Source organism: Sander vitreus, chromosome 2 (genome assembly GCF_031162955.1).
Source record: "Sander vitreus isolate 19-12246 chromosome 2, sanVit1, whole genome shotgun sequence".
Lineage (NCBI taxonomy): Eukaryota > Metazoa > Chordata > Actinopteri > Perciformes > Percidae > Sander > Sander vitreus.
In genome coordinates, this window is record NC_135856.1 from 16424350 (window position 1) to 16450235 (window position 25886).

Here is a 25886-nt window from a genome sequence, read left to right on the forward strand (position 1 = left end):
AATGGAGCCTTTTATACATTGTTAGAAATAAACAATGGACAAATAGAGTCTTTAAATGCTTCAGATGTAAAGTTATTCGCTGTCAAAGTGGCGCCAAAATGAATGGCAGTCAATGGAATGCTAACGGGAGGTGATGGCTTGGTAGCATCAAAATGGTGCCATAGGAGGGTTGCGGTCCGAGGCGAAGCTTAGCTCCTTGGTTCTGTCAGCGATGACAAACAAATTCCAATTCAAACCTTCTGCGTTCCTCCCTTTCCGGTCTGATTGGCTAGTACTTGTTACCTTTGTTGGTTGGATTGGTTAGGTTTATGCACGAGGAGTGGGTAAGCCAATTAGAGACAGTGTCCTTTCTTCTGATGTCACTTCCGTGTCAAGAACTAAATAAAATGTGTAAGGTAAAAACAAAAAAACGATATATCCATGGATTGCTCACATAGACAGTACATAAGAATGGACCAACAGATCCCGTTGCTCTGGACGGAGACCAGTGAAGGCCATTAGAAGCATTTTTCCAGTAAGCGCTGAGCGTTACTGCGCAGCCTCCAACTGAGAGAGACGACGTAAATGTGACGTGAGCAAAGTTGTAAGTCTTCTGGTAGCTGTGCCAAGAGAAATCTCAATCATTCCCAATCTTGCAGAGACGGAGAGCGTAGGTATATGTAAGGAGATAACATGGACACAGGCTAATTATTGCTAACTAAAATGCTAGTTAACATTAGTAATTAAACGTAAACATCCATCCATCCATCCATCCATCTTCATCCGCTTATCCGGGGGTCGGGTCGCGGGGGTAGCAGCTCCAGCAGGGGACCCCAAACTTCCCTTTCCCGGGCCACATTAACCAGCTCCGACTGGGGGATCCCGAGCGTTCCCAGGCCAGGTTAGAGATATAATCCCTCCACCTAGTCCTGGGTCTCCCCCGAGGCCTCCTCCCAGCTGGGACGTGCCTGGAACACCTCCCTAGGGAGGCGCCCAGGGGGCATCCTTACCAGATGCCCGAACCACCTCAACTGGCTCCTTTCGGCGCAAAGGAGCAGCGGCTCTACTCCCGAGCTCCTCACGGATAACTGAGCTTCTCACCCTATCTCTAAGGGAGACGCCAGCTACCCTCCTGAGGAAACCCATTTCGGCCGCTTGTACCCTGGATCTTGTTCTTTCGGTCATGACCCAGCCTTCATGACCATAGGTGAGGGTAGGAACAAAAACTGACCGGTAGATTGAGAGCTTTGCCTTCTGGCTCAGCTCTCTTTTCAGTCTAACGGTGCGATAAATTGAATGTAATACCGCACCTGCTGTGCCGATTCTCCGACCAATCTCCCGCTCCATTGTCCCCTCACTCGCGAACAAGACCCCAAGGTACTTGAACTCCTTCACTTGGGGTAAGGACTCATTCCCTACCTGGAGAAGGCACTCCATCGGTTTCCTGCTGAGAACCATGGCCTCCGATTTAGAGGTGCTGATCCTCATCCCAGCCGCTTCACACTCGGCTGCGAACCGATCCAGTGAGTGCTGAAGGTCACAGGCCGATGATGCCATCAGGACCACATCATCTGCAAAAAAGCAGCGATGAGATCCCCAGCCCACCGAACTGCAGCCCCTCTCCACCCCGACTACGCCTCGATATCCTGTCCATAAATACTACAAACAGGATTGGTGACAAAGCGCAGCCCTGGCGGAGGCCAACTCTCACCTGAAAGCGAGTCCGACTTACTGCCGAGAACCCGGACACAGCTCTCGCTTTGGTCGTACAGAGATTGGATGGCCCTGAGAAGGGACCCCCTCACCCTGTACTCCCGCAGCACCTCCCACAGTATCTCCCGGGGCACCCGGTCATACGCCTTCTCCAGATCCACAAAACACATGTAGACTGGTTGGGCATACTCCCAGGCTCCCTCCAGGATCCTTGCGAGTAAAGATCTGGTCCGTTGTTCCACGACCAGGGACGGAATCCGCATTGTTCCTCTTCAACCTGAGATTCGACTATCGACCCGAACCCTCCTTTCCAGCACCTTGGAGTAGACTTTACCGGGAGGCTGAGAAGTGTGATACCCCTGTAATTGGCACACACCCTCTGGTCCCCCCTTTTTTAAAAGGGGAACCACCACCCCGGTCTGCCACTCCTTAGGCACCGTCCCAGACTTCCACGCAATGTTGAAGAGGCGTGTCAACCAAGACAACCCCCTCCACACCCAGAGCTTTAAGCATTTCTGGGACGGATCTCATCAATTCCTGGGGCTTTGCCACTGTGGAGTTGTTTAACTACCTCAGCAACCTCCACCAGGGAAATTGATGCCAATCCCCCCTCATCCTCCAGCTCTGCCTCTACCATAGAGGGCGTATTAGTCGGATTTAGGAGTTCCTCAAAGTGCTCCTTCCACCGCCCTATTACCTCCTCAGTTGAGGTCAACAGCGTCCCATCCTTACTGTACACAGCTTGGATGGTTCCCCGCTTCCCCCCTCCTGAGGTGGCGAACGGTTTTCCAGAAGTACCTTGGTGCCGACCGAAAGTCCTTCTCCATGTCTTCTCCGAACTTCTCCCACACACGCTGCTTTGCCTCTTTCACGGCAGAGGCTGCAGCCCTTCGGGCCCTTCGTTACCTTGCAACTGCCTCCGGAGTCGTCTGGGATAACATCCCGGAAAGACTCCTTCTTCAGTCGGACGGCTTCCCTGACCACCGGTGTCCACCACGGTGTTCGTGGGTTACCGCCCCTTGAGGCACCTAAGACCCTAAGACCACAGCTCCTCACCGCAGCTTCAGCAATGGAAACTTTGAACATTGTCCACTCAGGTTCAATGCCCCCAGCCTCCACAGGGATGCACGAAAAGCTCCGCCCGGAGGTGTGAGTTGAAAGTCTGTCGGACAGGGGCCTCCTCCAGACGTTCCCAATTTACCCGCACTACCCGTTTGGGCTTACCAGGTCTGTCCAGAGTCTTCCCCCACCCCCTGACCCAACTCACCACCAGATGGTGATCGGTTGACAGCTCCGCCCCTCTCTTCACCCGAGTGTCCAAAACATATGGCCTCAGATCAGATGAAACGATTATAAAATCGATCATTGACCTTTGGCCTAGGGTGCTCTGGTACCAAGTACACTTATGAGCATCCCTATGTTCGAACATGGTGTTCGTTATAGACAATCCATGACTAGCACAGAAGTCCAACAACAAACAACCACTCTGGTTTAGATCAGGGAGGCCGTTCCTCCCAATCACGCCTCTCCATGTGTCTCCATCATTACCCACGTGCGCGTTGAAGTCCCCCAGCAGAACTATGGAGTCCCCGACTGGAGCCCCATGCAGGACTCCACTCAAGGTCTCCAAGAAGGCCGAATACTCTGAACTCTTGTTTGGTGCATATGCACAAACAACAGTCAGAGTTTTTCCCCCCCCACAACCCGCAGGCGTGGGGAGGCGACCCTCTCGTCCACCGGGTTAAACTCCAACGTAGCGGCGCTCAGCAGGGGGGCTTGTGAGTATCCCCACACCCGCCCGGCGCCTCACACCCTGGGCAACTCCGGAGAAGAAAAGAGTCCAACCCCTATCCAGGAGTATGGTTCCAGAACCAAGACTGTGCGTAGAGGTAAGCCCCACCAGATCTAACCGGTAGCGCTCCACCTCCCGCACAAGTTCGGCTCCTTCCCCCCACAGAGAGGTGACATTCCACGTCCCCCAGAGCCAGCCTCTGCTGCCCGGGTCTGGTCCGTCGAGGCCCCTGACCTTCACTGCCACCCATGTGGCAGCGCACCCGACAGCGGTTCCTCCCACAGGTGGTGGGCCCATGGGATGGAGGGATGTCCGCCACGTAGCTTTTTCGGGCTGTGCCCGACCGGGCTCCGTGGCAAACCCGGCCACCAGAGCGCTCGCTGACGAGCCCTCCATCTGGGCCTGGCTCCAGACGGGGGCCCCGGGCTTCCTCCGGGCAGGGTCACTTCATCCCTTCCTCGATTTTTCATAGGATTTTTGAACCATTCTTTGTCTGGCCCCTCACCTGAGACCACTTTGCCTTGGGAGACCCTACCAGGAGCACAAAGCTCCAGACAACACAGCCCTCATGTTCATAGGGACACACAAACCTCTCCACCACGATAAGGTGATGGTTCCCGGAGAAGGTAAACGTAAAACGTAAACAGCGTTAATGTAATGTAAGTCGAAACTGCCTGCGAGCTTCTCCTGTACTATACGGTAATTCCTCTACTATGCGACAGTAAGTCGCATGGTTATGACACAATCGTTAGCCTATTTTTACAAAAACGTCTACTACGGAGCCATAACGTGAAGTACAAGGTAATGGAGCCTTTTATACATTGTCGTGTTTCTTTAGAAATAAACAATGGACAAATAAAGTCTTTAAACGCTTCAAATGTAAAGTTATTCGCTGTCAAAGTGACGTCAAAATGAATGGCAGTCAATGGAATGCTAATGTCGGGTGATCGCTTTGTAGCATCAAAATGGCGCCATAGGAGGTTCGAGCTCTGAAGCAAAGAATTTCTAATAAGGGAAGAAGTTCTACTCTCTCGTTACGTCCGGCTTCTGAACTGGTTGCAGTTCCACCAGCGTTCCATATAGGGGGCGCTAATTTGAATGTTGCATTCAAAAGGGGAGGCTAAAAAAATACACACTGCTGGGTGCTAGATTTTTTTAAAGTGGCTTTTTTGTTCTAAAAAGCCTTTTAAAATGTCAATGACGTCATACACATATACGGCCAGAGATACTGCTTTACGGCAAGCTCTGAGTCGCTTCCTTTGTTCTCTCGAAGCAACACAGCTGACAGGTTAGGCTCTCCCTGTCAATACACGTGCTAGAAAGAGGTTTGCTAATGTTTTAAAGACCACACCGAAATATTCACTCTGACATTCTGGTTCTGCTTTGGATGCCGTCAAGCGGGATCTCCGATCGTAATCAGTCCTTCACTGACCAATCAGCATTCATTAGCAGAATGCTAGCGTGTTATGGGCAACAACGACTCAACCTGTAAGAAATCGAAAGGACACAAGTACTCGTTCATTCAACTTTTGACCTATAATCCATGTTGAACTTGCAAAAACTACAATCAAATCTGAGATTTCTCAACGACAATCAGGCGAAAGAGATTTAGCTGTCTAGCTCCATAGAGTCCCATTCATTCAGCACTGGACCGCGATCACCCCCAGTGGAACTATGGTGGAACTGCAACCAAATTCGGTACAATGGGGCTGAATAGGGAGTGGAACGGCTTTCCGTAGACGGGCTTTGTCTGAAGCGAAGCTTACCCATTTGATTGCTCAGTGCTCTCTGGGCGCGCGCCTTACACTTTTATTCAATGGATAATCAACACATTATTTATTACACTCACGATATTCTACTCATATTTTGGTTGCTGCCAGCACGATCTACCAGAGACGGTTCAGAGGATCTACTAGGATGGGGCCATAAACATGCCCAGTCAGCGACAGGACAAATGGAACACACTAACAGCCTGACTGGTCTTGTACATCATAGGCATATATATACATGCATAGACATATATATGTATATGTATACATGTATATCGTCAAAAGAGACCCAATTCATCATAGCATACATCTTGCCCTCAGTAGGCTTCAGCTAACGCCTAACGACAACAACAACTCAGTTCAACGCGGATACATGAAAACAAAAGAAAAGAAACAGCGCTGAAGGCGATACGATGTTGGAACGCTCCACCGGTATCCAAGTGGAACCACGAAATTTAAAAGTAAGTTTAGATAATTTCAGTTGGTAAGAGACGTTTTCTTGATTTATTCACTTGGTTATGCTTGAAACACTCAACTATTGAGGACATCATTTTTCATAAAGAAAATGGCACTGACAGAAAAATGCAGGTGAACCGCAATAAAGGTGGTTCTCATGTCAGTGTCCAAACACCCTACAGATCCTTACACCGTTCATTTCAATTATACAAATGTCTTAACTTCAAAAATGTTAATTACAACATTAATAGTGTATCTTGCTTTTATTCTTTTTTATATATTATATTTATAATTCATATTACGTCACCTTTTTTTCAAATGCTAAAAAGCATCGGCCAATACGGAATCATTTTTGAAACATCTTCATCTAATAGTCTATTAGCTTATATGGAATAGTAGGTCTTCTTTTACAATAGACATTTTAATATGTTTATATGACATGTTACGTGCAATTGCACATATTTAATTCAAATTGGTTAGTGAGACTAGCAATAGCCACAGCAATTCCTCTTTCCCTTTACAGTTATGTATTTAATAACCTCCATTGGATAGTGAGGTCATTTTTAAACCTGACACATTTTTCAACTAAACAAGAACCTCATCTTTATCTTTTCTTCCGTCTACACATTTTCATTGTCTTATTTTCAACATTACAGCATTGCAGCCAAGCTACATATCGATCTAAGGATCAAATGAAGTTGCACATCATCACCCAACATCAAACAACAGTAGCGGAAGCACTGTTTGCGTACTGTGGGCTGTATGTGAGAGACAAAGACAGTATACAATCAGTGCGGCAGAATGAAGCACCTCTGTTGGTCCACACTGTTGCTCTGTGTTGTTGCCAATGCAAGTATGACCATTTTCTTTTCTTTCATCTTCAAACATTTTTACAACACGTTGTTGTTGTTGAAGTCTGCCTGCAACAATGTTCACTAGACAAGCTAAGAGGAATATTTTGAAACTATGTTAAAAAGGTTTCAGTTACTGCTTTGAGGAAATGCTGTGTGGATGGTTTGTGGTATGTTTTTAAACTTTCTGATCACAGTTTGTCTCTATTATGACAGAGAACAATGCAGTGTGGCGAGAGGCTGGCAATAACTTCACCTTAAAGTGTTCCTCCGCTGGATGTCTCAGCAGCATTGAAGGGTATGATGGGATGTATCTGTATCACGATCGAGATGAAGATCATAAGGAGCAGAAAGAGGCGCTTTACTGTCACTCCTATCCAGATTCAACTTACAAAATAACCCCGCGAAAAAGATACACTGGCAGGATTGAGACAAAAGGATCATTGTTGAACCTCACCATCACCATCAGCAACCTGACCGTGAATGATTCTGGTTTCTACAGTTGTGTCTACATAAAAAATCCACCTGATGAAGTCCGATGCAACGTCTACACACTTTTTATAAGCGGTGTGTATACTTTTTCTTCTCCAAAACTACACAAGGTCTTTTCTTAAGGGTAGTAACCCAAGTACTGTACGTACATATACAGCAGGTACCTTTTTCAGTTAGCCATTTAATTCTACTGTATACTTCTAGTACCCTTCATAGGGAAATACTTTAAAAGGAAATGTACGTTTTACTTCACTATTAAGTTTGATGGCTATAGTTACCAGTTACTTATGACTAGATTAGATTTTACAGACAAAAAATATGGTGAGTTTATAAACTATGATACATTTGTAAAGATAATCAACAGTATACAAAAGTGGTTAACATTTTTGTTTTGTTGACCCCACTGTTGTTTGTGTAAAAATAAGTTTCCATTCTTTAAATGTTTTCTCTTCCTCTTTCTTGTGAGCTTCTAAAAGCCAATATGCAACAAACTCGGCTTGCACATTTCATTAAGGTATCCTTGGTGACATTACCTATGTTTTGTGCTTAGTAAGACTCCAGGGGATATTCTTACATACTAGATCCAAATAGATAGCAATAGCAAATGAAAAACCATTATATTATTCATGTTGCTACATTTTTTTTATAACACTTGTGTACTTTAACTTCAGTAAAATATTCAGAGTTTGTGTGTAGTAGTAGAGTGTAATATAGTTGTTGTTTTTTTACATTGTGTTATTACTACTTTCATTAAGTAAAGGATCTGAATACTGAATACTTCCGAATTCTCCACCACTGGTGGACAATGTCTGTTAGTTATTCTAAAGCCATTTTTTATGTGCTTGTCTTATCTACCTTCTTTTAGTATTAGAGGACATCTCCCTCATGTCTATGGAAAATTCATTTTCATTTTTATAAAATGTACAAGTAAAAAATATGTATAGTTAAAGCTGTGATACAAATGCTATCACTATATGGAATGCTACAGGAACATTTGCATATGGACATTTTATTCGGTGTAACCCATGTTTGCCTGTTCATTATTTAAACAGGAGTGGCACCATGTTCCACATCAGTTCCTCCTGTCCTTGTCAATGAGAAAAGTCCATCTCTGGTCCTAATCATTATCGCCGCCTGCACAGTCAGCACCCTAGTAACTGTGATCCTCATCCTGCTGGTATTCCCGAGGGTGAGTTCAGATCTCTCTACACACAGCTATACCTGAACTCTAATATTCGAGAAGCTGGTGGTTACTTACTGTGTGGGCATATATCATTCACTCTACACTACATTATTAAGAACACTAGTGTCAAAGGGTGAGTTGGAGATGATCATTCATGCTTTCATTTTGTCTCGCTTAGATTACTGTAACAGTCTTTTTACCTGTTTGAGTAAGAAGGAGCTTAACCATCTCCAGGCTGTTCAGAACTCTGTTGCAAGGCTTTTTAACTCACATTAACAAAAGAGCACACATCACACCTGTTTTAGCGGCACTTCACTGGTTACCAGTCCTGTATAGAATTCAATTTAAAATCCTGGTCCTTTCTAGTTCTAGTGCCCTGCACAGTCAAGTTCCTTCTTACATCTCTGACTTGATACAGCTTCATACTTCCACCCGTAGCCTGAGGTCATTAGGTCAGAGGCTATTAGTGGTTCCCCGCACTCATTTTAAAACTAGATGGGATTGATCATTCCAAGCAGTAGCTTCTAAGCTGTGAAATGACTTGCCTCCCTCTCTACGTTGTGTGAATTCTGTCGAATCTTTTAAAGAGCAATTGAAGACTCTGCTATTCAAGCAGGCTTTTAGTTAGTCGAGGTTTTTTTATGGTTGTTTGTTTTGTATTTAAATGTTCTTGTATTTTAATTTGTCGTATTGTATTACATTTTTATTGTGAAGCACTTACTTACTTACTTACTACATTTAACTACCTAACTGATGTCAACGTAAGGGTTATCTCTTTGAGATCTTCAGTTCACGTGCTGAATACAAAGAAAAACCACTGACTGCTGTGTCTGCAGGATGTGGCTGCAGCTTCTTTAACACTAGAATTGCTGTAAGCGGCCATTTTCACCGTGAGATTCTAAACTTTATAATTAATAATGTATTCATTGTGTTAGGATGTATTTAAAAAAAAAAAGTATAATTCAAACATTTAAGTTAGTTATCACACATTAATCAATCAAATCATGGTCAAAAAATTTTAAACATTAAGATTATATTTTTAAACACATTTCTAACACAAATGACACAGAAAATAGGCTAATCGGAAAAGGTGGAACCGGGCTGATAACAAAAGGAGCCAAGAACGAACCATGAAACAATTACTTACAAATACACGTGTGTACATTTGGCTTTTTAAACGCAGTCAACACAGGTGGCATCTCTTCTTTTGACACAATTGCCACAGGCGGGTTTGCGGGATGTGCTGCAGGTGTCTTGTGGCTTGTTCTGATTGCAGTTCCTCCTCATCTGGCACTGCCTGCGTTTTTGTGCCTGCTGCGGTGGTAGCTGCCGCTGCTGACTGGGACCGTGCGCTGCTGCCCTTTTCCCTTCCATAAACTTGGCTCTCAGCTCCTCTGCCAACTGCAGCAAAAAACTTCCTTCTTGATGTCTTGCTGTTGGTGCACTCCTTGTATAGGACATGTGCGTTTATTCCAGCCAGGTCAAGGATGTTATAAAATACAGCCACTGGCCATCTTCATGTACCGCCTTTCACGGAGTACGCCTTCGCCATCTGATCCAACATATCTACGCCCTATTTGGTGTTATTGTAATGAGTCACCGACCCCATCTGTTATCCCCACACTTGTGTGCACTGAGCTCAGAATGCACACATTGTTTCTCGGCTTTCCCTGGTAAATGGTCAGTGTCGCATTAGCACATTTCAGCACCTTTTGTGCTGAACAGCTCTGCCTGCTCTTTTACAGAGGGAGGCAACTCAGGTTTGGCTTTGCCCAGGGTGCCAACCAGGCTAGTCTTTTTGGCCTGTAAGGCAGTGGCCAGTTTTAGGGAGGTGAAGAAATTATCAGTTGTAATGTTTCTTCCCTTTCCCAGAAATGGCTCCGCCAGTTTCAGCACCACACTCTCTCCCACGAGCTGACCTCTGCTCCGCGTCTCCTCTTTACTTAGATACGGAGCCCCATTCAGCATATATTTGGACTGCACATCCGCAGGCAGCCAAAATTTGATGCCGAACAGCTGCTCATCAATTGTAATGTCGGCACCAGGCTTGTCACAAGCTATACTGTTCTGCACAAACTTGTTCCAAGTTGCCGACACCAGGGCAAACTTGTCATACTGCAGATGAATGCGTCTGGTTTCTTTCTTATCGAACCGCAGGAATTTCATGACCTCTCTAAATCTGTTTCTGGCCATTGTTTCTGTAAAAAAGGGGAAGCCCCATTTTTCCAACTACAGACTGTCCAAATCGATGTTTTTTGCACCCTTTGCCCACGGATATACAGCAGGGCTATAAATGCTTTTAGTTCAGCCACTGTCAGGTCCCAGGAGCTGTCACCACGGTGCCGATGGGCCTCAGCCACAGTGCAGTCCCTGATGTGCTTCATTGTGCCATTATCGAATAGACACACGAAAGCCGTGAGCGTATCTTCAATGTTGCACTTTGCGTGCGCTGTGGGGCCAGCAGCTTCCGTCAGGATGTGTTGGCTCTGCTTTCTCCCTGGACGTACAGTCGGCTGAAACACCGTCCACGCCGTCCCATCCTTCCCCTTTTCCACAGCCGCCTCCGGCCGTGATGACTCAGGCGGGCTGTATTCAGTTGGCTCGAGGGGTACTGGTTCGGAAAGGCCTAAATCAACAATGACTAGAATAGACTAATGATAATAATAATGATAGCCTACAATTGCAAATATGACCAGAATAGCTATGCAGCCGAACTCACCGGGAACATCAGCCGTGATCGGCTCAACGCCGTCAAAGGGACCATCAATCGTAACCGGAACATTTGGATCCGAAGCATTAGGTAAAAGATGTTGCCTCTTTTTCCGCTGTTGGCCTACAGACTCACTCTCTGATGAGGATGAAGTGTTGGACCTATCATTCACCCAGGAATGATCCTTGTCACTTTCTTCCTCCGACTCCGAGCAGCATCAGAATCATCACTTCCCATGTTCTGAAGCATCTCCAAGGCTAAATAGGCTACTGAAATAAAAAAGCAGTGTAGGCTACTATAGTCATATAGCTCACAGGTAAATACAAATAGGCTAGGTGACACTAGTGACGTTTCTCTAACAGAGACAATGATAGTTACTAAGCAACCAAGATGCATCTTCAACCGCGCGAAAAATTACATAAAGAATGCCACGAAAACCCTTGCGGTCAATATGAACGTGTATGGCCAAAATAGGTTAAATTAATCATATTTTCTTTGCCTTTTGTGTAATTTATTTAAAAAAAACCTTTTAAATTAAAATACAGACACTTTTAGGAAATGTCAGGTACCAGCAGGATTTAATTTTTTTTTATTCAGCAAAGTTATTGCACTTATAAAATCCAAAACGGTCTAAATGACCGTCATGGCAGTTCTAGTGTTAAACTTACTGTTCTGTTCACATTTCTTCCACCGTCTCAACATATTGTTCATATTATTTGTCTTGGTAAGCGAAGTTTCCTTTAATACATTAATACACCATTCTGATTTTTCACTGGTTTATGCTCGAAACACTCAACTATTGAGGACATTGTTTTTCAAAAAGGAAGTTATAGAGCCAGAGCGCTTGCGTTGGTTCCTTTTAACTGATTACAGTCTTTTAAATATGGGATCCCCCAATAAAAGAAATAATAACATTTGCCCAAATATTCAGTCTTCAATTTCTCTTAATTTGGTCTCCGAAACGTAAAGACTGTAATTTTCTGAAATCTGATACGGCGATATTTCACTACCAACAGGTGAAACGATGGACTAGCAGCAGAAGAAGAAGAACAAGTGTTGAGCAAGTCTCCAGTGATTATGTGTATGAAGTTATGAATCATAACGGCTTTCACCCTACTCAAAAGCAGTCATCGCCAAACCCGTAGGATTGTGCTTAGTATTGCTTAGCATCAAAAATGATTGGCTTGGTGGCCATCTTCTTCTTGAGGGTTGGTTTACATGTTTGACTGTTTGTGATTTTAAGCAACACATCAGACAAAATGTAAAATACATGTTTAACAGCTGAACATGGGGTATTAAATCTCCACAATCTTTCATTGCTGTGAAAGTATCACCAAATTCAAATCATTCTTAATATTAGTATTGATTATCATTATTTGAACTTTAATATTTGTGTGCTTGATGCTTTTTTGGCTATATTTGACTGATTTATCAAAGTAATATAATACATGCTTAAATAATGTTCTTCATGTTTCATACCATATTAAAATGGTTTATTAACTTACATAATTAATCCATACATAACTACGACACACGTGAGGCACTGCTGGAAATTGTGTTGGCTTGCAGGGGTTTATGCTCTATTAAAAATAAAAATAAAATGTATGCGAGAAACAAAACGGAGAGCTAAAACTAGGCTATATGATGAGCAAGTAAGAGATGCAAAACTGGTGCAGGAGGCTGAAATTGCACCGGTCTGACCAGACAGATTATTGATTTGATTAGATTTGCAGACACAATATGTGGCTACATTTTTGAAAGTTGTTTATGACAGTTGTGAGGAAGTACAAACCACATACTTAACAAGAAGGGGTAGATGTTAATGTGTGGGTGGTTTGCATGTCTAAGTTCTCACAAAATATATTAATACAAATCTAATGTAACGATATATTCATAATGGAGTTAATTAGGCATGATTATGTTAAATGAAAAACATAAAAACGAGTGATGATGGTAAGGTGGTGATGATTGTTACCGTAAATGAAAAGCTATTAGTAAGGCAATTAATATGTTTTAATTTATTGTGATAATTCTTGTTTCTGGTTCAGTGTTTTTGCTTTTATAGTTTTTTCTTGTGCATATAAGGCATACACTGTACTGTATATGATGCAACATTTGTGCTGTTAATTCAAACATCAAACTGATTTTTGTAAAGTGGTTTCTAAACAATGTCACATGTTTTGCTTTGAGAACAAAAGGAAACAAGGTCTGACACCACAATAATAATCATATTCTAATACAGTTCAGTTCAAAGTTGAGTTGCAACATGTACCCTTAAATAATGTATTTATTATTTAAGGGTAAACATGTTAATAATGATTTAATAGAATAAACTGTTGATCCTTCATTTATTAAAGTGGAGAGCATCTATTGTAGTTCACATGACATTAAGGCCTATTTTGTGGTATTTACACAGCCTTTGACCCAAGAAACATGGTGGGATTTGGTGTGAGTGTTGGTCTTTAGACGAATGCATACTGAAAGTACACAGCTGTGACACCTTTTACCACAGTTCAAAACCACATTTTTGACTGTTTTATATTTGGTCTGTGTTCTCCAGAAGCTGTCTGCTGTCAATCATCTGCCTGTTGTTACTTTTCTTTTCTTTTTTTTTTACAACTGCCTCCTTTGTCTTGATTCATTGATTTTATTTGATGATTAGATGACCCTCTTTTGAATTAATACGCTTCCTGAAATGGCCAACTTTAACATGTACATGTATGGAGTTTTAAAAAATGACCCCTATAAATTCCTTTTTTGTCTTTTGTATTTGAAGAGCTGACATACAAGGAGGTGGCAGCAAAAGTCAAACTGACTCTGGACCACATGGCAGGTTATGCAAATAAAACAAAATTACTTTTAAAACCATTTACTCTGTCCATTGATGCTGTGTGCCCTGATGTGGTTGCTCTCTTGTTATCGACTGTTCGTCTAATATTTGACCATAAGATTATTTTAAACTATTTTGAATCCTTGGCTGCTTTTGAGCCGTTACACCTGTAACAAAAGGCTACTTTATTTACTGTGTCACAATGTGTGTCTCAGTTGTTTTTTTAGTCCGTCTGCTACTCGGTCTCTGCACTTCTCTGCATTTCTATTGTTTGCCGTTTCTATTGTTTTTTGCATTTTCTATTATGTCCTGTTGTAACACACATCCCCATTTGACTTGTGAATGGTTTTTGTATACAATAAACTATATTCTAATTATATAATCATAATTATGAAAAATTATTATTATGAACATGATTATTTGCAGTATAAATGTATTTATAATGTATTCAAATGGGCACTGTTGGCCTATCAATAAAGTATGAAGACAGTAAGATTTTTAGAAATGTTAAATTGAATATGAATGTGTTGAACTGAGGAGCAGATGTGTGTCTGTCCAGTGTAATATAGCAGAAACGTTTATTGTCATGTCCATTTAAATGCAGCAGGTGGCTGCTAATGCTAATATGCATGCTGGCTCACTGGCAGGGCTGACTGGATCACTTCCTAACTGTCCTAACAAGTGAGACTGTCTGAATGATAGCCTAAGATCCTAATATTTCTGTCGTACAAAATCCATGTTTTTTTCATTTCCTTCTTCAGAGTGAAAGCCATTCAAGTATAATTGCCAGTCTCACTTTTAACCAGAAGAGGGCAGCATTGGAAAGTCTTTTTACTTCAACGTAGTGGTGAAATGTAACTAAGTACATTTACTCAAGTACTGTACTTAAGTACAACTTTGAGGTACTTGTACTTCACTTGAGTCTTTTCTTTTCATGCCACTTCCTACTTTTACTCCACTACATTTCAGAGAGAAATATTGTACTTTAACTACTACTAGTTACTTAACAAATTAAGATGTTTGCAAACAAAACACATGCAGTTCATAAAATACGATGTTTTATCATACATTAAACTACCCAACAATATACAGGCCTACAAGTCCAGCTGAAATGATTAGCCTGTTCAGCAGTCGCAGCCACTCACTCTGACATATCTACATTAGGGATATAGGACCTGGGCATTTCAGGCCTGTGTGTAATAACAACAGAGTGTAAATTGTAATTTTCCCATTGTGGCTCAATAAAGCGTATACATTATTATTATTATTAGCCGATTAAACACTCAGCTGATTGTCAGAACTGTTTTGGTCGTTTCTAAAATGTGAGGCATTTTCTGCATTGAATAGCCTACTTTTACTTTTAATACTTTAAGCAAATTTTCCTGATGATACTTACATACCTTTACTTAAGTGACATTATCAATGCAGGACTATTACTTGTAACAGAGTATTTTTTACTGTGTGGCATTAGTACTTTTACTAAAGGATCTGACTACTTCTTACTCCATTGCTGCAACGCATATGAACGTGCCACTGATTATCATTGCATTCAATCACAGTTGTGCACAAAGTAAGCAACAAAGTAAACGTTGTTAAGCAGCGCTGCAGTATGCTTGCTCAGTGCATCTATCAACCACAGAGAGCATCAGTATCAGTATCTGAGCAGAATATGAGTCTGCTTGGGAGTGTAGACCTCTTAAAGTGGTGATAAGGTTTCCACAGCATAAGACAACATCATTTTCTCTACACATGAACTACACCGATGCACAAGGGATATACTAAATCTGTGGCTACTTGTTTTGATATCGACTCGTTTTGACTGCAGCGGCCGCAAACAACAATCGAGTGAAGTCACTAGCTCACTTTTTTCACATGCTCATAAAATAACAACTAATTGTTATCGAGAAGTATATGTGTGTATATGTGTGTATATGTATATATATATATATACATATACATATACACACACACGCACACGCGCACACACACACACACACACACACACACACACACACACACACACACAGAGAGAATTGAGCTTCCGAGAGAAAGGGTGACGGGTTGACGAGGCTGAAATGTTCCTTTAACGAGTCCATCAAATAAATGGTATTCCAAAGCAGCACTAATTTATTGCTGCGAGAAAATAATAATGGTTTTGAATAGTAATTATGTAGCCCTATACACTGGATAAATACCAAGTAATCTCCAATTGGGATCTGTGCGCGAGAGCGCGTCAGTGGAACTCACCCCCTCCAGCATGCACCCCCATGAACTCACATTTATGTTATCATGGTCGTGCGGTCTCGAGACTCTCAACTAAAGTGCACGTCATCGAGCTCAGCGGATCACACGGCATTTTTGCGTCTGCGCTGCCTGCAGTCACGGTGTCATCACGCACTGGGAGCGAGACGCACACGAACAAGTGCGGGGAAACTGAGAAAACTAAGTCGAGTCAGTTTTCTTTTGGACGCGAGACGAACAGACCCAGGTTTCCTCTGAGGACCAAAGCGCTGATTTGACTGACAACTGAGAAAAGCAGAGCAGCAGCAACCCAGAGCATGAAGAAGACTCCCAATTCAGGTACAGATGATTCAAAAATGCTAAAAACACTCTTTTTATGTTAATATTATATTGCATCATTTAGACTAATTTGATCAGATTTAAACTATGCAAACAAATATTACAAGTATGAATTATGTAGGCTATAAATAATGTGAATATTCGTTTACATGCTTAAGTATGATTTATACAATACTTTTGCAATACCGCACACAATATGTATATGAGTATAGCATACTATTTATTAAATCGATGTAGGCTTTAGTTTGGATACCTTTCTGATGACGTTTTGTCACACAATAATTGTTACCCATTAGAAGACTGTGTTAAAAAAAAAAAAATAGTATTGCTGAATGTTCTCTTTAAACTTTATTTCAGTTTTTCTTAAGTTGTCTTTATCACATACAGAACTTGCCAAACTCTGTCACTCTTGGGCCTCTGTTGTTTTGGGCCAGTTTCTTTGTAGGCTGAGTGTGCAGCACCCAGGGGAGAACCTCGGGGTCCCCTGGCCATTAAAGTCTGATGTGCGTCATCATCTGTCCTTCTCAGCCTTACCTTCTGTATGGATGCACTGGCCCCTTCAGGCTGCACTCTCTTCATAGTGCTGCGTGTGTGTGTTTGGCTTTAACAAACATTTTGGACGTTTGCTTGCTTATGATGTCAGTGTACATGCCTCGCCTGCTCATGCCTGCTCATGCCTGCTTCTGCATTGTACATGTTTGACTTAATATAGTTGTGTGTGTGTACTATACCACACATCTCTGGCTTTGCTCAGGCCCCATCTGTGCGTTCCCCCTCTATAAACATTTGGGAACACAGGATGGGCTCTAGGGAGAAAAATATAGCGCTCTAGATTAAACAGACTCAGAAATGTGGCACAAGCTAATGCTGCGGAGGCTTGTGTTGAAAACAAGAAACATTGTAACACTGAGTTTGAAGAAAAACTTGTCATCTTTATTCATGCCATAAAGACTAAAATAAGACCACAGTAAGACAAAAGAAGCTCATATCCACATCTCTTTTAAAGTCGTTTGGAGATATGTCTAAGTCAGTTGCTAATGCATACATGACGATGTCTTTTACCATGTCAAAACTTGAGACTTTTAGTGTTTTTCAGTGTTTTTAAAGTTACAAGTAAATTAAGTTGTACAGCCATCACGTCTGAAATCCTAATTTTTGTGACTTAAAGTCTTATTCAAGTCCAAATCACAAGTCTCTAGTTTTAGTTCTCTGTATGTGCTGTTACAGTACATTATACATGATACACACTTGATTTTCTCCCAAAAATCTGATTATTAAAGTATTAACCACGTGCAAAGCAACTCTCACAAACACAGCAACAGTCTGGAGCCGTAAAAAAATTAGTGCTTGACCTTTCAGGGAATAGAAATGTGGGAAAGGTCATACGTAGACTTGAAGGCTGGCCTGTTTAAGGAGTCTTATCACTATCTGTCAGTTTCTATCTCTGGAGATCCTCACTGCTACACCTGCACTGAAACAGCACTACTATACAAACACCCCCAAACTATCTGCTGTTGACTTCATCCAGTGGCAAATTGCTAGTTCAGAAAGTGGTCAGACTGCAGAGAAGGCAACAACAGTGGCATTGTTACTTCAAGTGTGTGAGAACAGTTTTTAGGTTGTATCGTTGCTTTTTCACCCTTTTCCCAGAATACAAAGAAAGTCCAGATGTAATAATCCATGCAGCAGGCTTTTAAAAGCTAATTGTTGACTGTATTTGCACCCTGAGGTCATAATGTACTTTGATCATTATGGTGACTGGTAGTCTGATCTGTCTCCAAGCAAAGACAAACCATAAGACCGGGCACCCTCACTCAGCACAAAGCTTGTAGTAGCTCCAGCAGTTTCTCCACGCACCATCTTTGACCGTAAGGTGTCAAATTATCTGTCAGGCTGGAGGATTTCATGGCTGGACTAAAAGAGAACCCAATTAGCAGTATGATGGCGAAGATGCTTTTAATGGGGAGCCTTTTTAGTCTTTTCTACATACTGTATCTGTCAAATTATTTCAAGCAAAAGATCTCGTTTGAGTGGGCTGTCTCAAAGTGTGATAATGCTGGAGAAAGCAGATGTTTGAAGTTGTGCAGATGTGTAACCGAGAGCAGCTCTCATCTGTCAAAATGGTCAGTACAGAACAAGAACATTGGTGTAAAAAAAAAAATACTCCACATGCTTTTTAGGAAGAGTGCATTAGATCCATGTTTTCTCCAGTCACTCATGTATAATTAATCTTCCCGAGTGGGAGCATTGTGTCGTCCCTCAGATCACAGATCAGCTTGTTGGGATTAATGAACTGGATGTACCCACGTTGTTCTGTAGTTTCAAGTAATGTGACCCTGAAATGAACAAGTAGTCCCAGTGGAGTAAATGCACTGTTCCTCCCCCCTTTTTTCTTTCTATCTTCCTACGCATGAGAGATCCCAGTCAGCTGTGCTATATATTCTCATGGTTGGGTCATTTTTCAAAACAGGCTCGTCCTCAGCTTCAATAGACTCCTTTGTGGTGAACATTTGCTGGGGGCTTGTTGTGTGGATTTGTTGAACTTTCGTCTTTAATAGAAGATTTGATAAAAACTCAGGGAAGCATTTTTGATGTTGACGTGGATGGAACTGACAGATGTGGTATTTTTAGGTCCTCGTGTTAGAACTATAGACTACACATACACTGACTATCATAATGGTGGATGTCTTGGGGAAACATTCTCATCTCTGCCAATTTTACAAGGAAATGACTAATCATTACAATGACTCAACATCTCAACGCTGTTCGGCACACTAGAGGGGGCGATGGCCAGGATTAAGCCTGCTGGATTAGATTTACTGTAGTGGCTGACGTGCAGACTTTGGCCCACACACTACAATTTTTGACGTAGCTGTATTTTGTGTTAGACTGGGGATGTACTTCTAATGAGAATATGTCACTTTCATAACACAGGTCCCATCTGGATCCAAACACAAATTGAATTTCAGTGAGATTGTATTATGATGATATGATCATATCATGGCATCATTTCACAAAATTCTGTTATCCAAATGAATGATTCTAAACAAATTGTAATTAAAACTTAAAGCTGCTATAATCTGTATTTTTATAATAATAATAATGTATGAGTTGACAATGTGAAAACAGTGTGACAATGTAAAAGGGAGTGGCTCATAGTGATGAACCTACGGAGAATTATCACCTGAATCTGCAGCTCCCCTCAGCTTTACCCACTGTACCCACTGTACGCTACCTGCTCATCACCAAGCAGGACAGACAGTTCGTGACTACTGTAGCTGGTGAACATAGTGGAGCATTTAGCAACTAAAGAGACAATTATTTCCCTCAGGAGTTGGCAGAGACAAAAAACAGAGCTAAAAGCAAGGATTTTGATTCATCAGGTGGGCAGAAACATGACTCTAAATGAATGGGGATGTTGCTCCATCACTGCTATATGTCAGTATTGTGTTCACAACTTGTTTCTGCTTCCCCCGAGTGGCCAAAAAAAATAAATAGTTGAAGGTTTAGTTTCATAAACATACGTAAAAGTGGAAAAGTAGTGCATTGGATTAAATATCAGACTGTTTTAAATGTGATTGTGCGTACATTTACCATTCCATGATCAACAAGTATCAATATTGGATACATGCTCTTATTAATACTTTTTAATATTTTTTTTACCATATAACCCACTGTACTTTTTATGTTAATATCTGAGGCAATCAAGCAATGTTCAGGGAAGAATTTTCCAAATCCTCACTGTCCTATAAAGTGAGTCATTTATTATTTCCATTAGAACATTATTGTATTGGATTATATTGTTTACATTTTAATAGTTGTTTAATAGTATAATCTAAAAAAAAAAGCCAAAGGTGCCTAGAGCACTTTGGGGGGCCTGGCTACAATACCGTTTCTTAAAATTGCCATGGCACTTTAAACTGCAGTATCCATCATGTCATCCATCCTCCCACTTAACCACACCAGTAGGTCCCATAGAGAACGAGCAGATGAGGGGAGTCAATACAGCTCTTTATTTCACTTTAACAATGGCTCTTCAGTGACAGCTGAGCTAGATTCCCTTCAGTCTGAGTCATATATTGGCCTGGACTACCACCACATTCACTACTACTCCCTGTAATAATAAAGCTGTCTTTATTACATTGCTATTCATTGGTGAGCGTCTATTTAATTCACTACCTAAGAGTCAAGCTGCCAAGCTCTCCGGTTCATATAATCCTTATCACATTAGACTAGTATTAGACTACTTTTATCAGTCTTCTTTCATGAGTGCTAAGTAAAAAAGCTCACCGTCTTAGCCCCAGAGGGCTGCCTTATATACTGGTTATTCAACATAAGTTTCTCTCATTGAAAAGACAGAACTTTTCCCCCTTAGATAAACTTTCCTGCAGTTTTTAGCCTAATCCTTTCACTCCCACTACAGGAAGTGACACATGGATTTTGTTCCATCTCTCATGGTTTTATCTCTCAGTGTATCTCTCCCCCCAGCTGTAATTCCTATCTGATTTAACTTAGCTTTGGGTTCTGAAATACTGACCCATGATTCAACAATGCATGCGTACCATGAAGGAGACCTCTCTCCCTGCTGAATAGTCCTGTAGACACTAAGCATTGTACATACACACACAAATGCAAGTATGACATCATCTGCCACTGTGTCACATTTTGGCTATAAATGGAAATGGTAGATGACGACGTCTCAGCTTAACAAAGCCCCCCCCCCCCCATCTCCTGTGAATAACATAAGGATGAAAACGGGCCATGTCACTGCTGTTTATCATGACGAGCAGCCAGCCAGTCATGAATGATTTCGCTGCATGTTCATTAAAGAAACAGCTGATGTTACAAGCAGATGCTGTAGTAAAGCATGGGCTCATCATAATGAGAGCATTGCTGTTATTTTGCATTTGTGTTTTTTGAACATTTGATGTCGTACAAGGAATAACTTTAACATTTGTTATCTCTATGTGAGAGTTTGTGTATGTATGTATAACAGTTAAATGGTTTAGAGCAAACAAAACATAGATGACCTTATCCTTTTTTTTATTACAGTAAACCTTATGATGTGAAAAAATGCACATTTTCCTACATTAACACTAAAACCACTCGTACAGAGATTTAAATTCTAGAAATTAGTTCACTGTAAATTTAATTGAGCTCCTTGCTTTTCCACATTTATTTAAAAATGCTTACAGTTACAAATGTTTTATTTGGGCCATCAAAAGAGCTTTTACAATTATATATGTATATGTATGGTATATGGCCAAGTTTTGGCCAAAATGTCAATTACACCTTTTTCCTTTTTTCATAATTCCCTAAAGCCTAATGTGATGTCATCAAATGTCTTGTTTTGTCTGACCAACAGTCCAAATATATTTACTTTACTATACTATTAAAAGCATCAAATCCTCACATCTGAGTAGAATGAAGCATTTTCTTTGGGCATTTTTGTTTTAAAAATGATTGAAATGCTTAATTAAAAAATCCATTTGGCTGATATAATCTTATCCTAACACAGAGACATGTATATCGATATAACCATGTATGGGAGCCTTATCAAAAGTGTCAAAATATTATGTATTTATGTAAAAAACGATGTATCCTTATCTGACTTTTTTTACTTTCAAATACCAATATTGGTATTGACTGGAGAATAAATCTAGTGTCAGCCGGGCCCTACTAAGAAGGATTTTATTTTTTATTTTTAATCTCAGTCATCTAATTAAGAAATTTGAAAACTCAGTTGCAAATTAATTATACATGACATTGCGTAATGGCTCGGTGTGACACTGTATAGATGCAGTTTTTTTTTCAGTCATCTTGCATTTATTTGGGACATTCACCGTCGCCAAACTCCACTTGAACAGAGATCACCGCAGAGCTCATGTGTCATAAGCTTGCTGTACTGTGTGTGTGTGTGTGTGTGTGTGTGTGTGTGTGTGTGTGTGTGTGTGTGTGTGTGTGTGTGTAGAGCATACAGTATATATGTGTAGAGCACATATGTGTGTAGAGTATGTGTAGACTGTCTGGGTCCGAGTTGTGGATTTAGACATCAGGAGCTTGGCATGCTGATTACAGAGGTTCGAAGCCACAGGGAACCACAGGAACTCTCTTCTCGTTCTCCTCTCTCTTTCTCTCTCCAGCACCATCCCTCCATCAGTTCAGGCTGATTTGCAGGGATGGAGGTAAAAGCAGCGGGCCTCGGGCTAACGTTGATGGTTTCTGTGCTTTGTGATAATCAGCCAAATTACATAGCTTTGCTTCTCTCATCCATGCTCCATAAGCTTACCTTACTCAATTACATAAAGCACAGTTAAGCAGTGTGGATTGTAACAGCACAATGAGATATATTACACACTGTAGCAAACATAAGCACTGCTGACGGACTGTTATTGTTCCAGCTTAACTAATTTCATATGGATTTGTGAAGCCAACAATTCAGGCTGTTTTTATTCTTGCTTCAGTGCCACTCAAAACCACAAAAGGAGGTCTTATAAAAATCCTGCAAAATAGATAAAAGATGCCAAGACTTCCACAGTGGCTTCTACTCTATCTGCAATATCCACATAGTGTCCACATACTTATCAATTGCTACAACAGACTCCTTATTTCCTGCAAGGGATCTGGAACTTTGAGGATATCCTATTTATGTATCCTGCTGCCAGCTCCCTCTCACATCTAATGATTACCTTATGGGGAGGAGGAAATAGCCAGCAGGGTTACCACAGCCATGCTGGGACAGACAGACTGCACCACTAGCACTTTTACAGCCTCTGACAGTCCAAATGACCTGAGAGTGGGATTTAAATAGTCAGAGAACTGGAAGAGAGGAGCCTACACGACTGATGAGTTAAAGGAATGGGGCTTTCTGTGAACTAGATTTGACTGTGTGAGTGTGTTTCTCCACATATGTGTGTAACGCGTGTGTCATGAGTAACAGGGTCATGTATTGGTTATCTTCATGATTTTTTCTGGTTCTTGCAGAGGATTGTTGGAGTACATCTCAGCGTTGACTGGAAGTTGTGCCAATTGCTGACTCAACATCAGTTATGACTTCGGCCATGAGTTTTGCACTTTGTTTTGACTACCGATTTTATGAGCTGTGAAACATCTTCAGTGGTTAAGAATTTGTGATACACTGTTAGTAATAATAGAGGTCAGTGTTTCTGTGTAGAGTTTTCATATTTCAGTGGCTCATTCATAGCGCTGGAGGACATTTAGGTCTGCCTCATTTTAGACTTTGTTGTATTTTTAGCCAAGCTAGTGGCATTGTCCCCTGACTTTTCATCTAGCACAGCAGGTATTTTTGATTTGTCCAATATTTTGGTTTATGACTAAATACTTGTAAAACTAATGACAATGTGTTTAGTGCTAATTAGCTAATATTAGCATGCTAATATGCTAAACTAAGATGGTGAACATGGTAAAAAAATACATGGAAAACATTAGCATGTTAGCATTGTCACTGTGAGTATGTTGCCATGCTAACTTTAACATTTATCCAAAAGCACTGCTGTGTTTAGCCTTAGCCGCTAGCACAGCTGTAGACTCTTTGTCTTGTATTTTGTCAATTTTTCCAGTAGTTAGGGAGAACCATACATGTCAAATGAGTGCATGGGAATCTCAGAAGAGGGTTTCCTGACAAAGATGTACATATTGCAATTAAATGATATTTTTACAATTCTCACTCAATCACTCCTTTTATTGAATCCAGGCTTACTTTGTTCACGTAACCCAGCAGGTCAGCAGTTCTGAAAATACCGAATGGGAAGCCGAATGCTTTCCTTTTTACCTGAGATGCATTATTTTGAATGTATTTGATGCAATGTAAAAAAAAAAAAAAACAACAACAACACATCAAGTCACTGAGTTTATAGTAAAGAACAGCAGACCAGCTCTCTTCAGAAGGAATCGTTTGTGGGACCATGTGGCTGCCATCAAGCCAGACTGTAAAGTCTGATTGGAAAATAGAAATACCATCAGATCTTTTCATTCCCAGATTGCTGTAATGAGATGTAGCCTACTTACTATCTTACAGTGTTGAAATAACTCCTTCTGTGTGGTAGGCCTACATTGTGATTAAGCGGACTGTTTGTCAAAAATGAATTCCAGATTCAAAATGTAACCTCACAGCTGTTATTGTAGAAAAACACTGAGAACCATTATCATCACTTATCTTCTTACAGATGATGGCTCTCAATGTTGTTTAGAAGATGGGTTGCCCATTATTTTGGTATTTCCTCAATTAGGTAGAACGGCACTTGAAAATGAAAATTGAAATATTTCTGGAAGAGTACTTCGTGTTTACAAAAATGCAATTCCTCATGGTTTGCATGAGAGCATGGGGTCTGCTTTTAAATTTGGCTTGTGTAGATGAGTGATGTGAAGAGTTGTGTCGTCCCTGTACATGCCCCAGGTTGGATGTGTAAGCAGCAGCAGCAGCAGGGGACACAGTCACACAAATGAGGAGGATAGCGCATCTCTTTCTCTCTGTCTCTGTCTCTCTCTCTCTCTCTCTCTCTCTCTCTCTCTCTCTCTCTCTCTCTCTCTCTCTCTCTCTCTCTCTCTCTCTCTCTCGCTCTCTCTCTCTCTCTCTCTCTCTCTCTCTCTTTCTCTCTGTGCATGTGTGTGGGCATGATGGAGACAAGGCAGGGGGAGATGAGTGCTGCGTAGTGCTCTGGTGAGGTCATCAGACTGTGGCTAGCTAGCATCACCACATCACACTGTTTTCTCTTGTTCGTTCTCCACCATCTCCTTGAACCTCTGCTGTTATGTTAGGAGAAAGGAGGTTTTTTGGGGACTTGAGGGAATAGGAGAGTTACTGTGTGTGTGTGTGTGTGTGTGTGTGTGTGTGTGTGTGTGTGTGTGTGTGTGTGTGTGTGTGTGTGTGTGTGTGTGTGTGTGTGTGTGTGTGTGTGTGTGTGTGTATGTGTATGTGGTTAAGCATGCCTGCTAGGCCTATTACTGTAAAGACAGTAAGTACACATAGGCCTATTAAAGCACATTATCAATATGAAATGACAATAATGGGCAACACATCCATCTAGTGTTGGTATAATAGATTTAATTTGACACTGAACTACAAATTAAAACACCAAAGGCCATGGCATCCTTCAGAGTATAGTTTCCCTCTCACATGTGTTTTCCACCTCTGAAGACACCAGTGGCTTATGCTCCTCTTCCTCATGTCCTTCCTCACCTTATCTCCTTTATTCTTTTCTTCCATTTACCTCTTTCACTACTTCCCCGGCTGGCTCCTCCTCTTCTCCTTTCATCTTTTATCGTCTTACCATAGTTCTTTCTCCTTCATTGTGCATCACTGCCCCGCAGGCATCCCTTTAGTGTTGGCTGGCATGTTGGTGAGTTTTTTACTTGACTATTATATAACTAAATTTAGCATGTTTGAGTCACGCGTTTGGCCATAGGTCACGCTCTGAAGTGACAGCTTACATTAATGTGCACCCCAAGGATCACCATCCACCCGTAGTAAATGTGTGATACACAGTTTTTTGGGGTTGTGTGCGTGCGCGC

The 25886-nt window shown here is 41.5% G+C and overlaps 2 protein-coding genes across 2 annotated transcripts in view; both read left to right on the plus strand.

Annotated features, from left to right (window-relative positions):
* Window positions 1–6454: 6454 nt before the first annotated feature.
* LOC144536983 (uncharacterized) lies at window positions 6455–14270 on the plus strand. The gene is made up of 4 exons (XM_078280362.1): window positions 6455–6562; window positions 6777–7127; window positions 8105–8241; window positions 11962–14270. The coding sequence occupies exons 1-4, from the start codon at window positions 6511–6513 to the stop codon at window positions 12088–12090; spliced, it is 669 nt and encodes a 222-aa protein (XP_078136488.1). The 5' UTR covers window positions 6455–6510; the 3' UTR covers window positions 12091–14270.
* A 2048-nt stretch (window positions 14271–16318) lies between these two features.
* Window positions 16319–25886, plus strand: part of septin9b (septin 9b) — a 70043-nt gene continuing 60475 nt past the window's right edge. Inside the window, exon 1 of the mRNA XM_078280392.1 lies at window positions 16319–16355. Within this exon, the coding sequence (XP_078136518.1) occupies window positions 16334–16355 (22 nt within the window). The 5' untranslated portion in view covers window positions 16319–16333. The remainder of the gene's footprint in view (window positions 16356–25886) is intronic.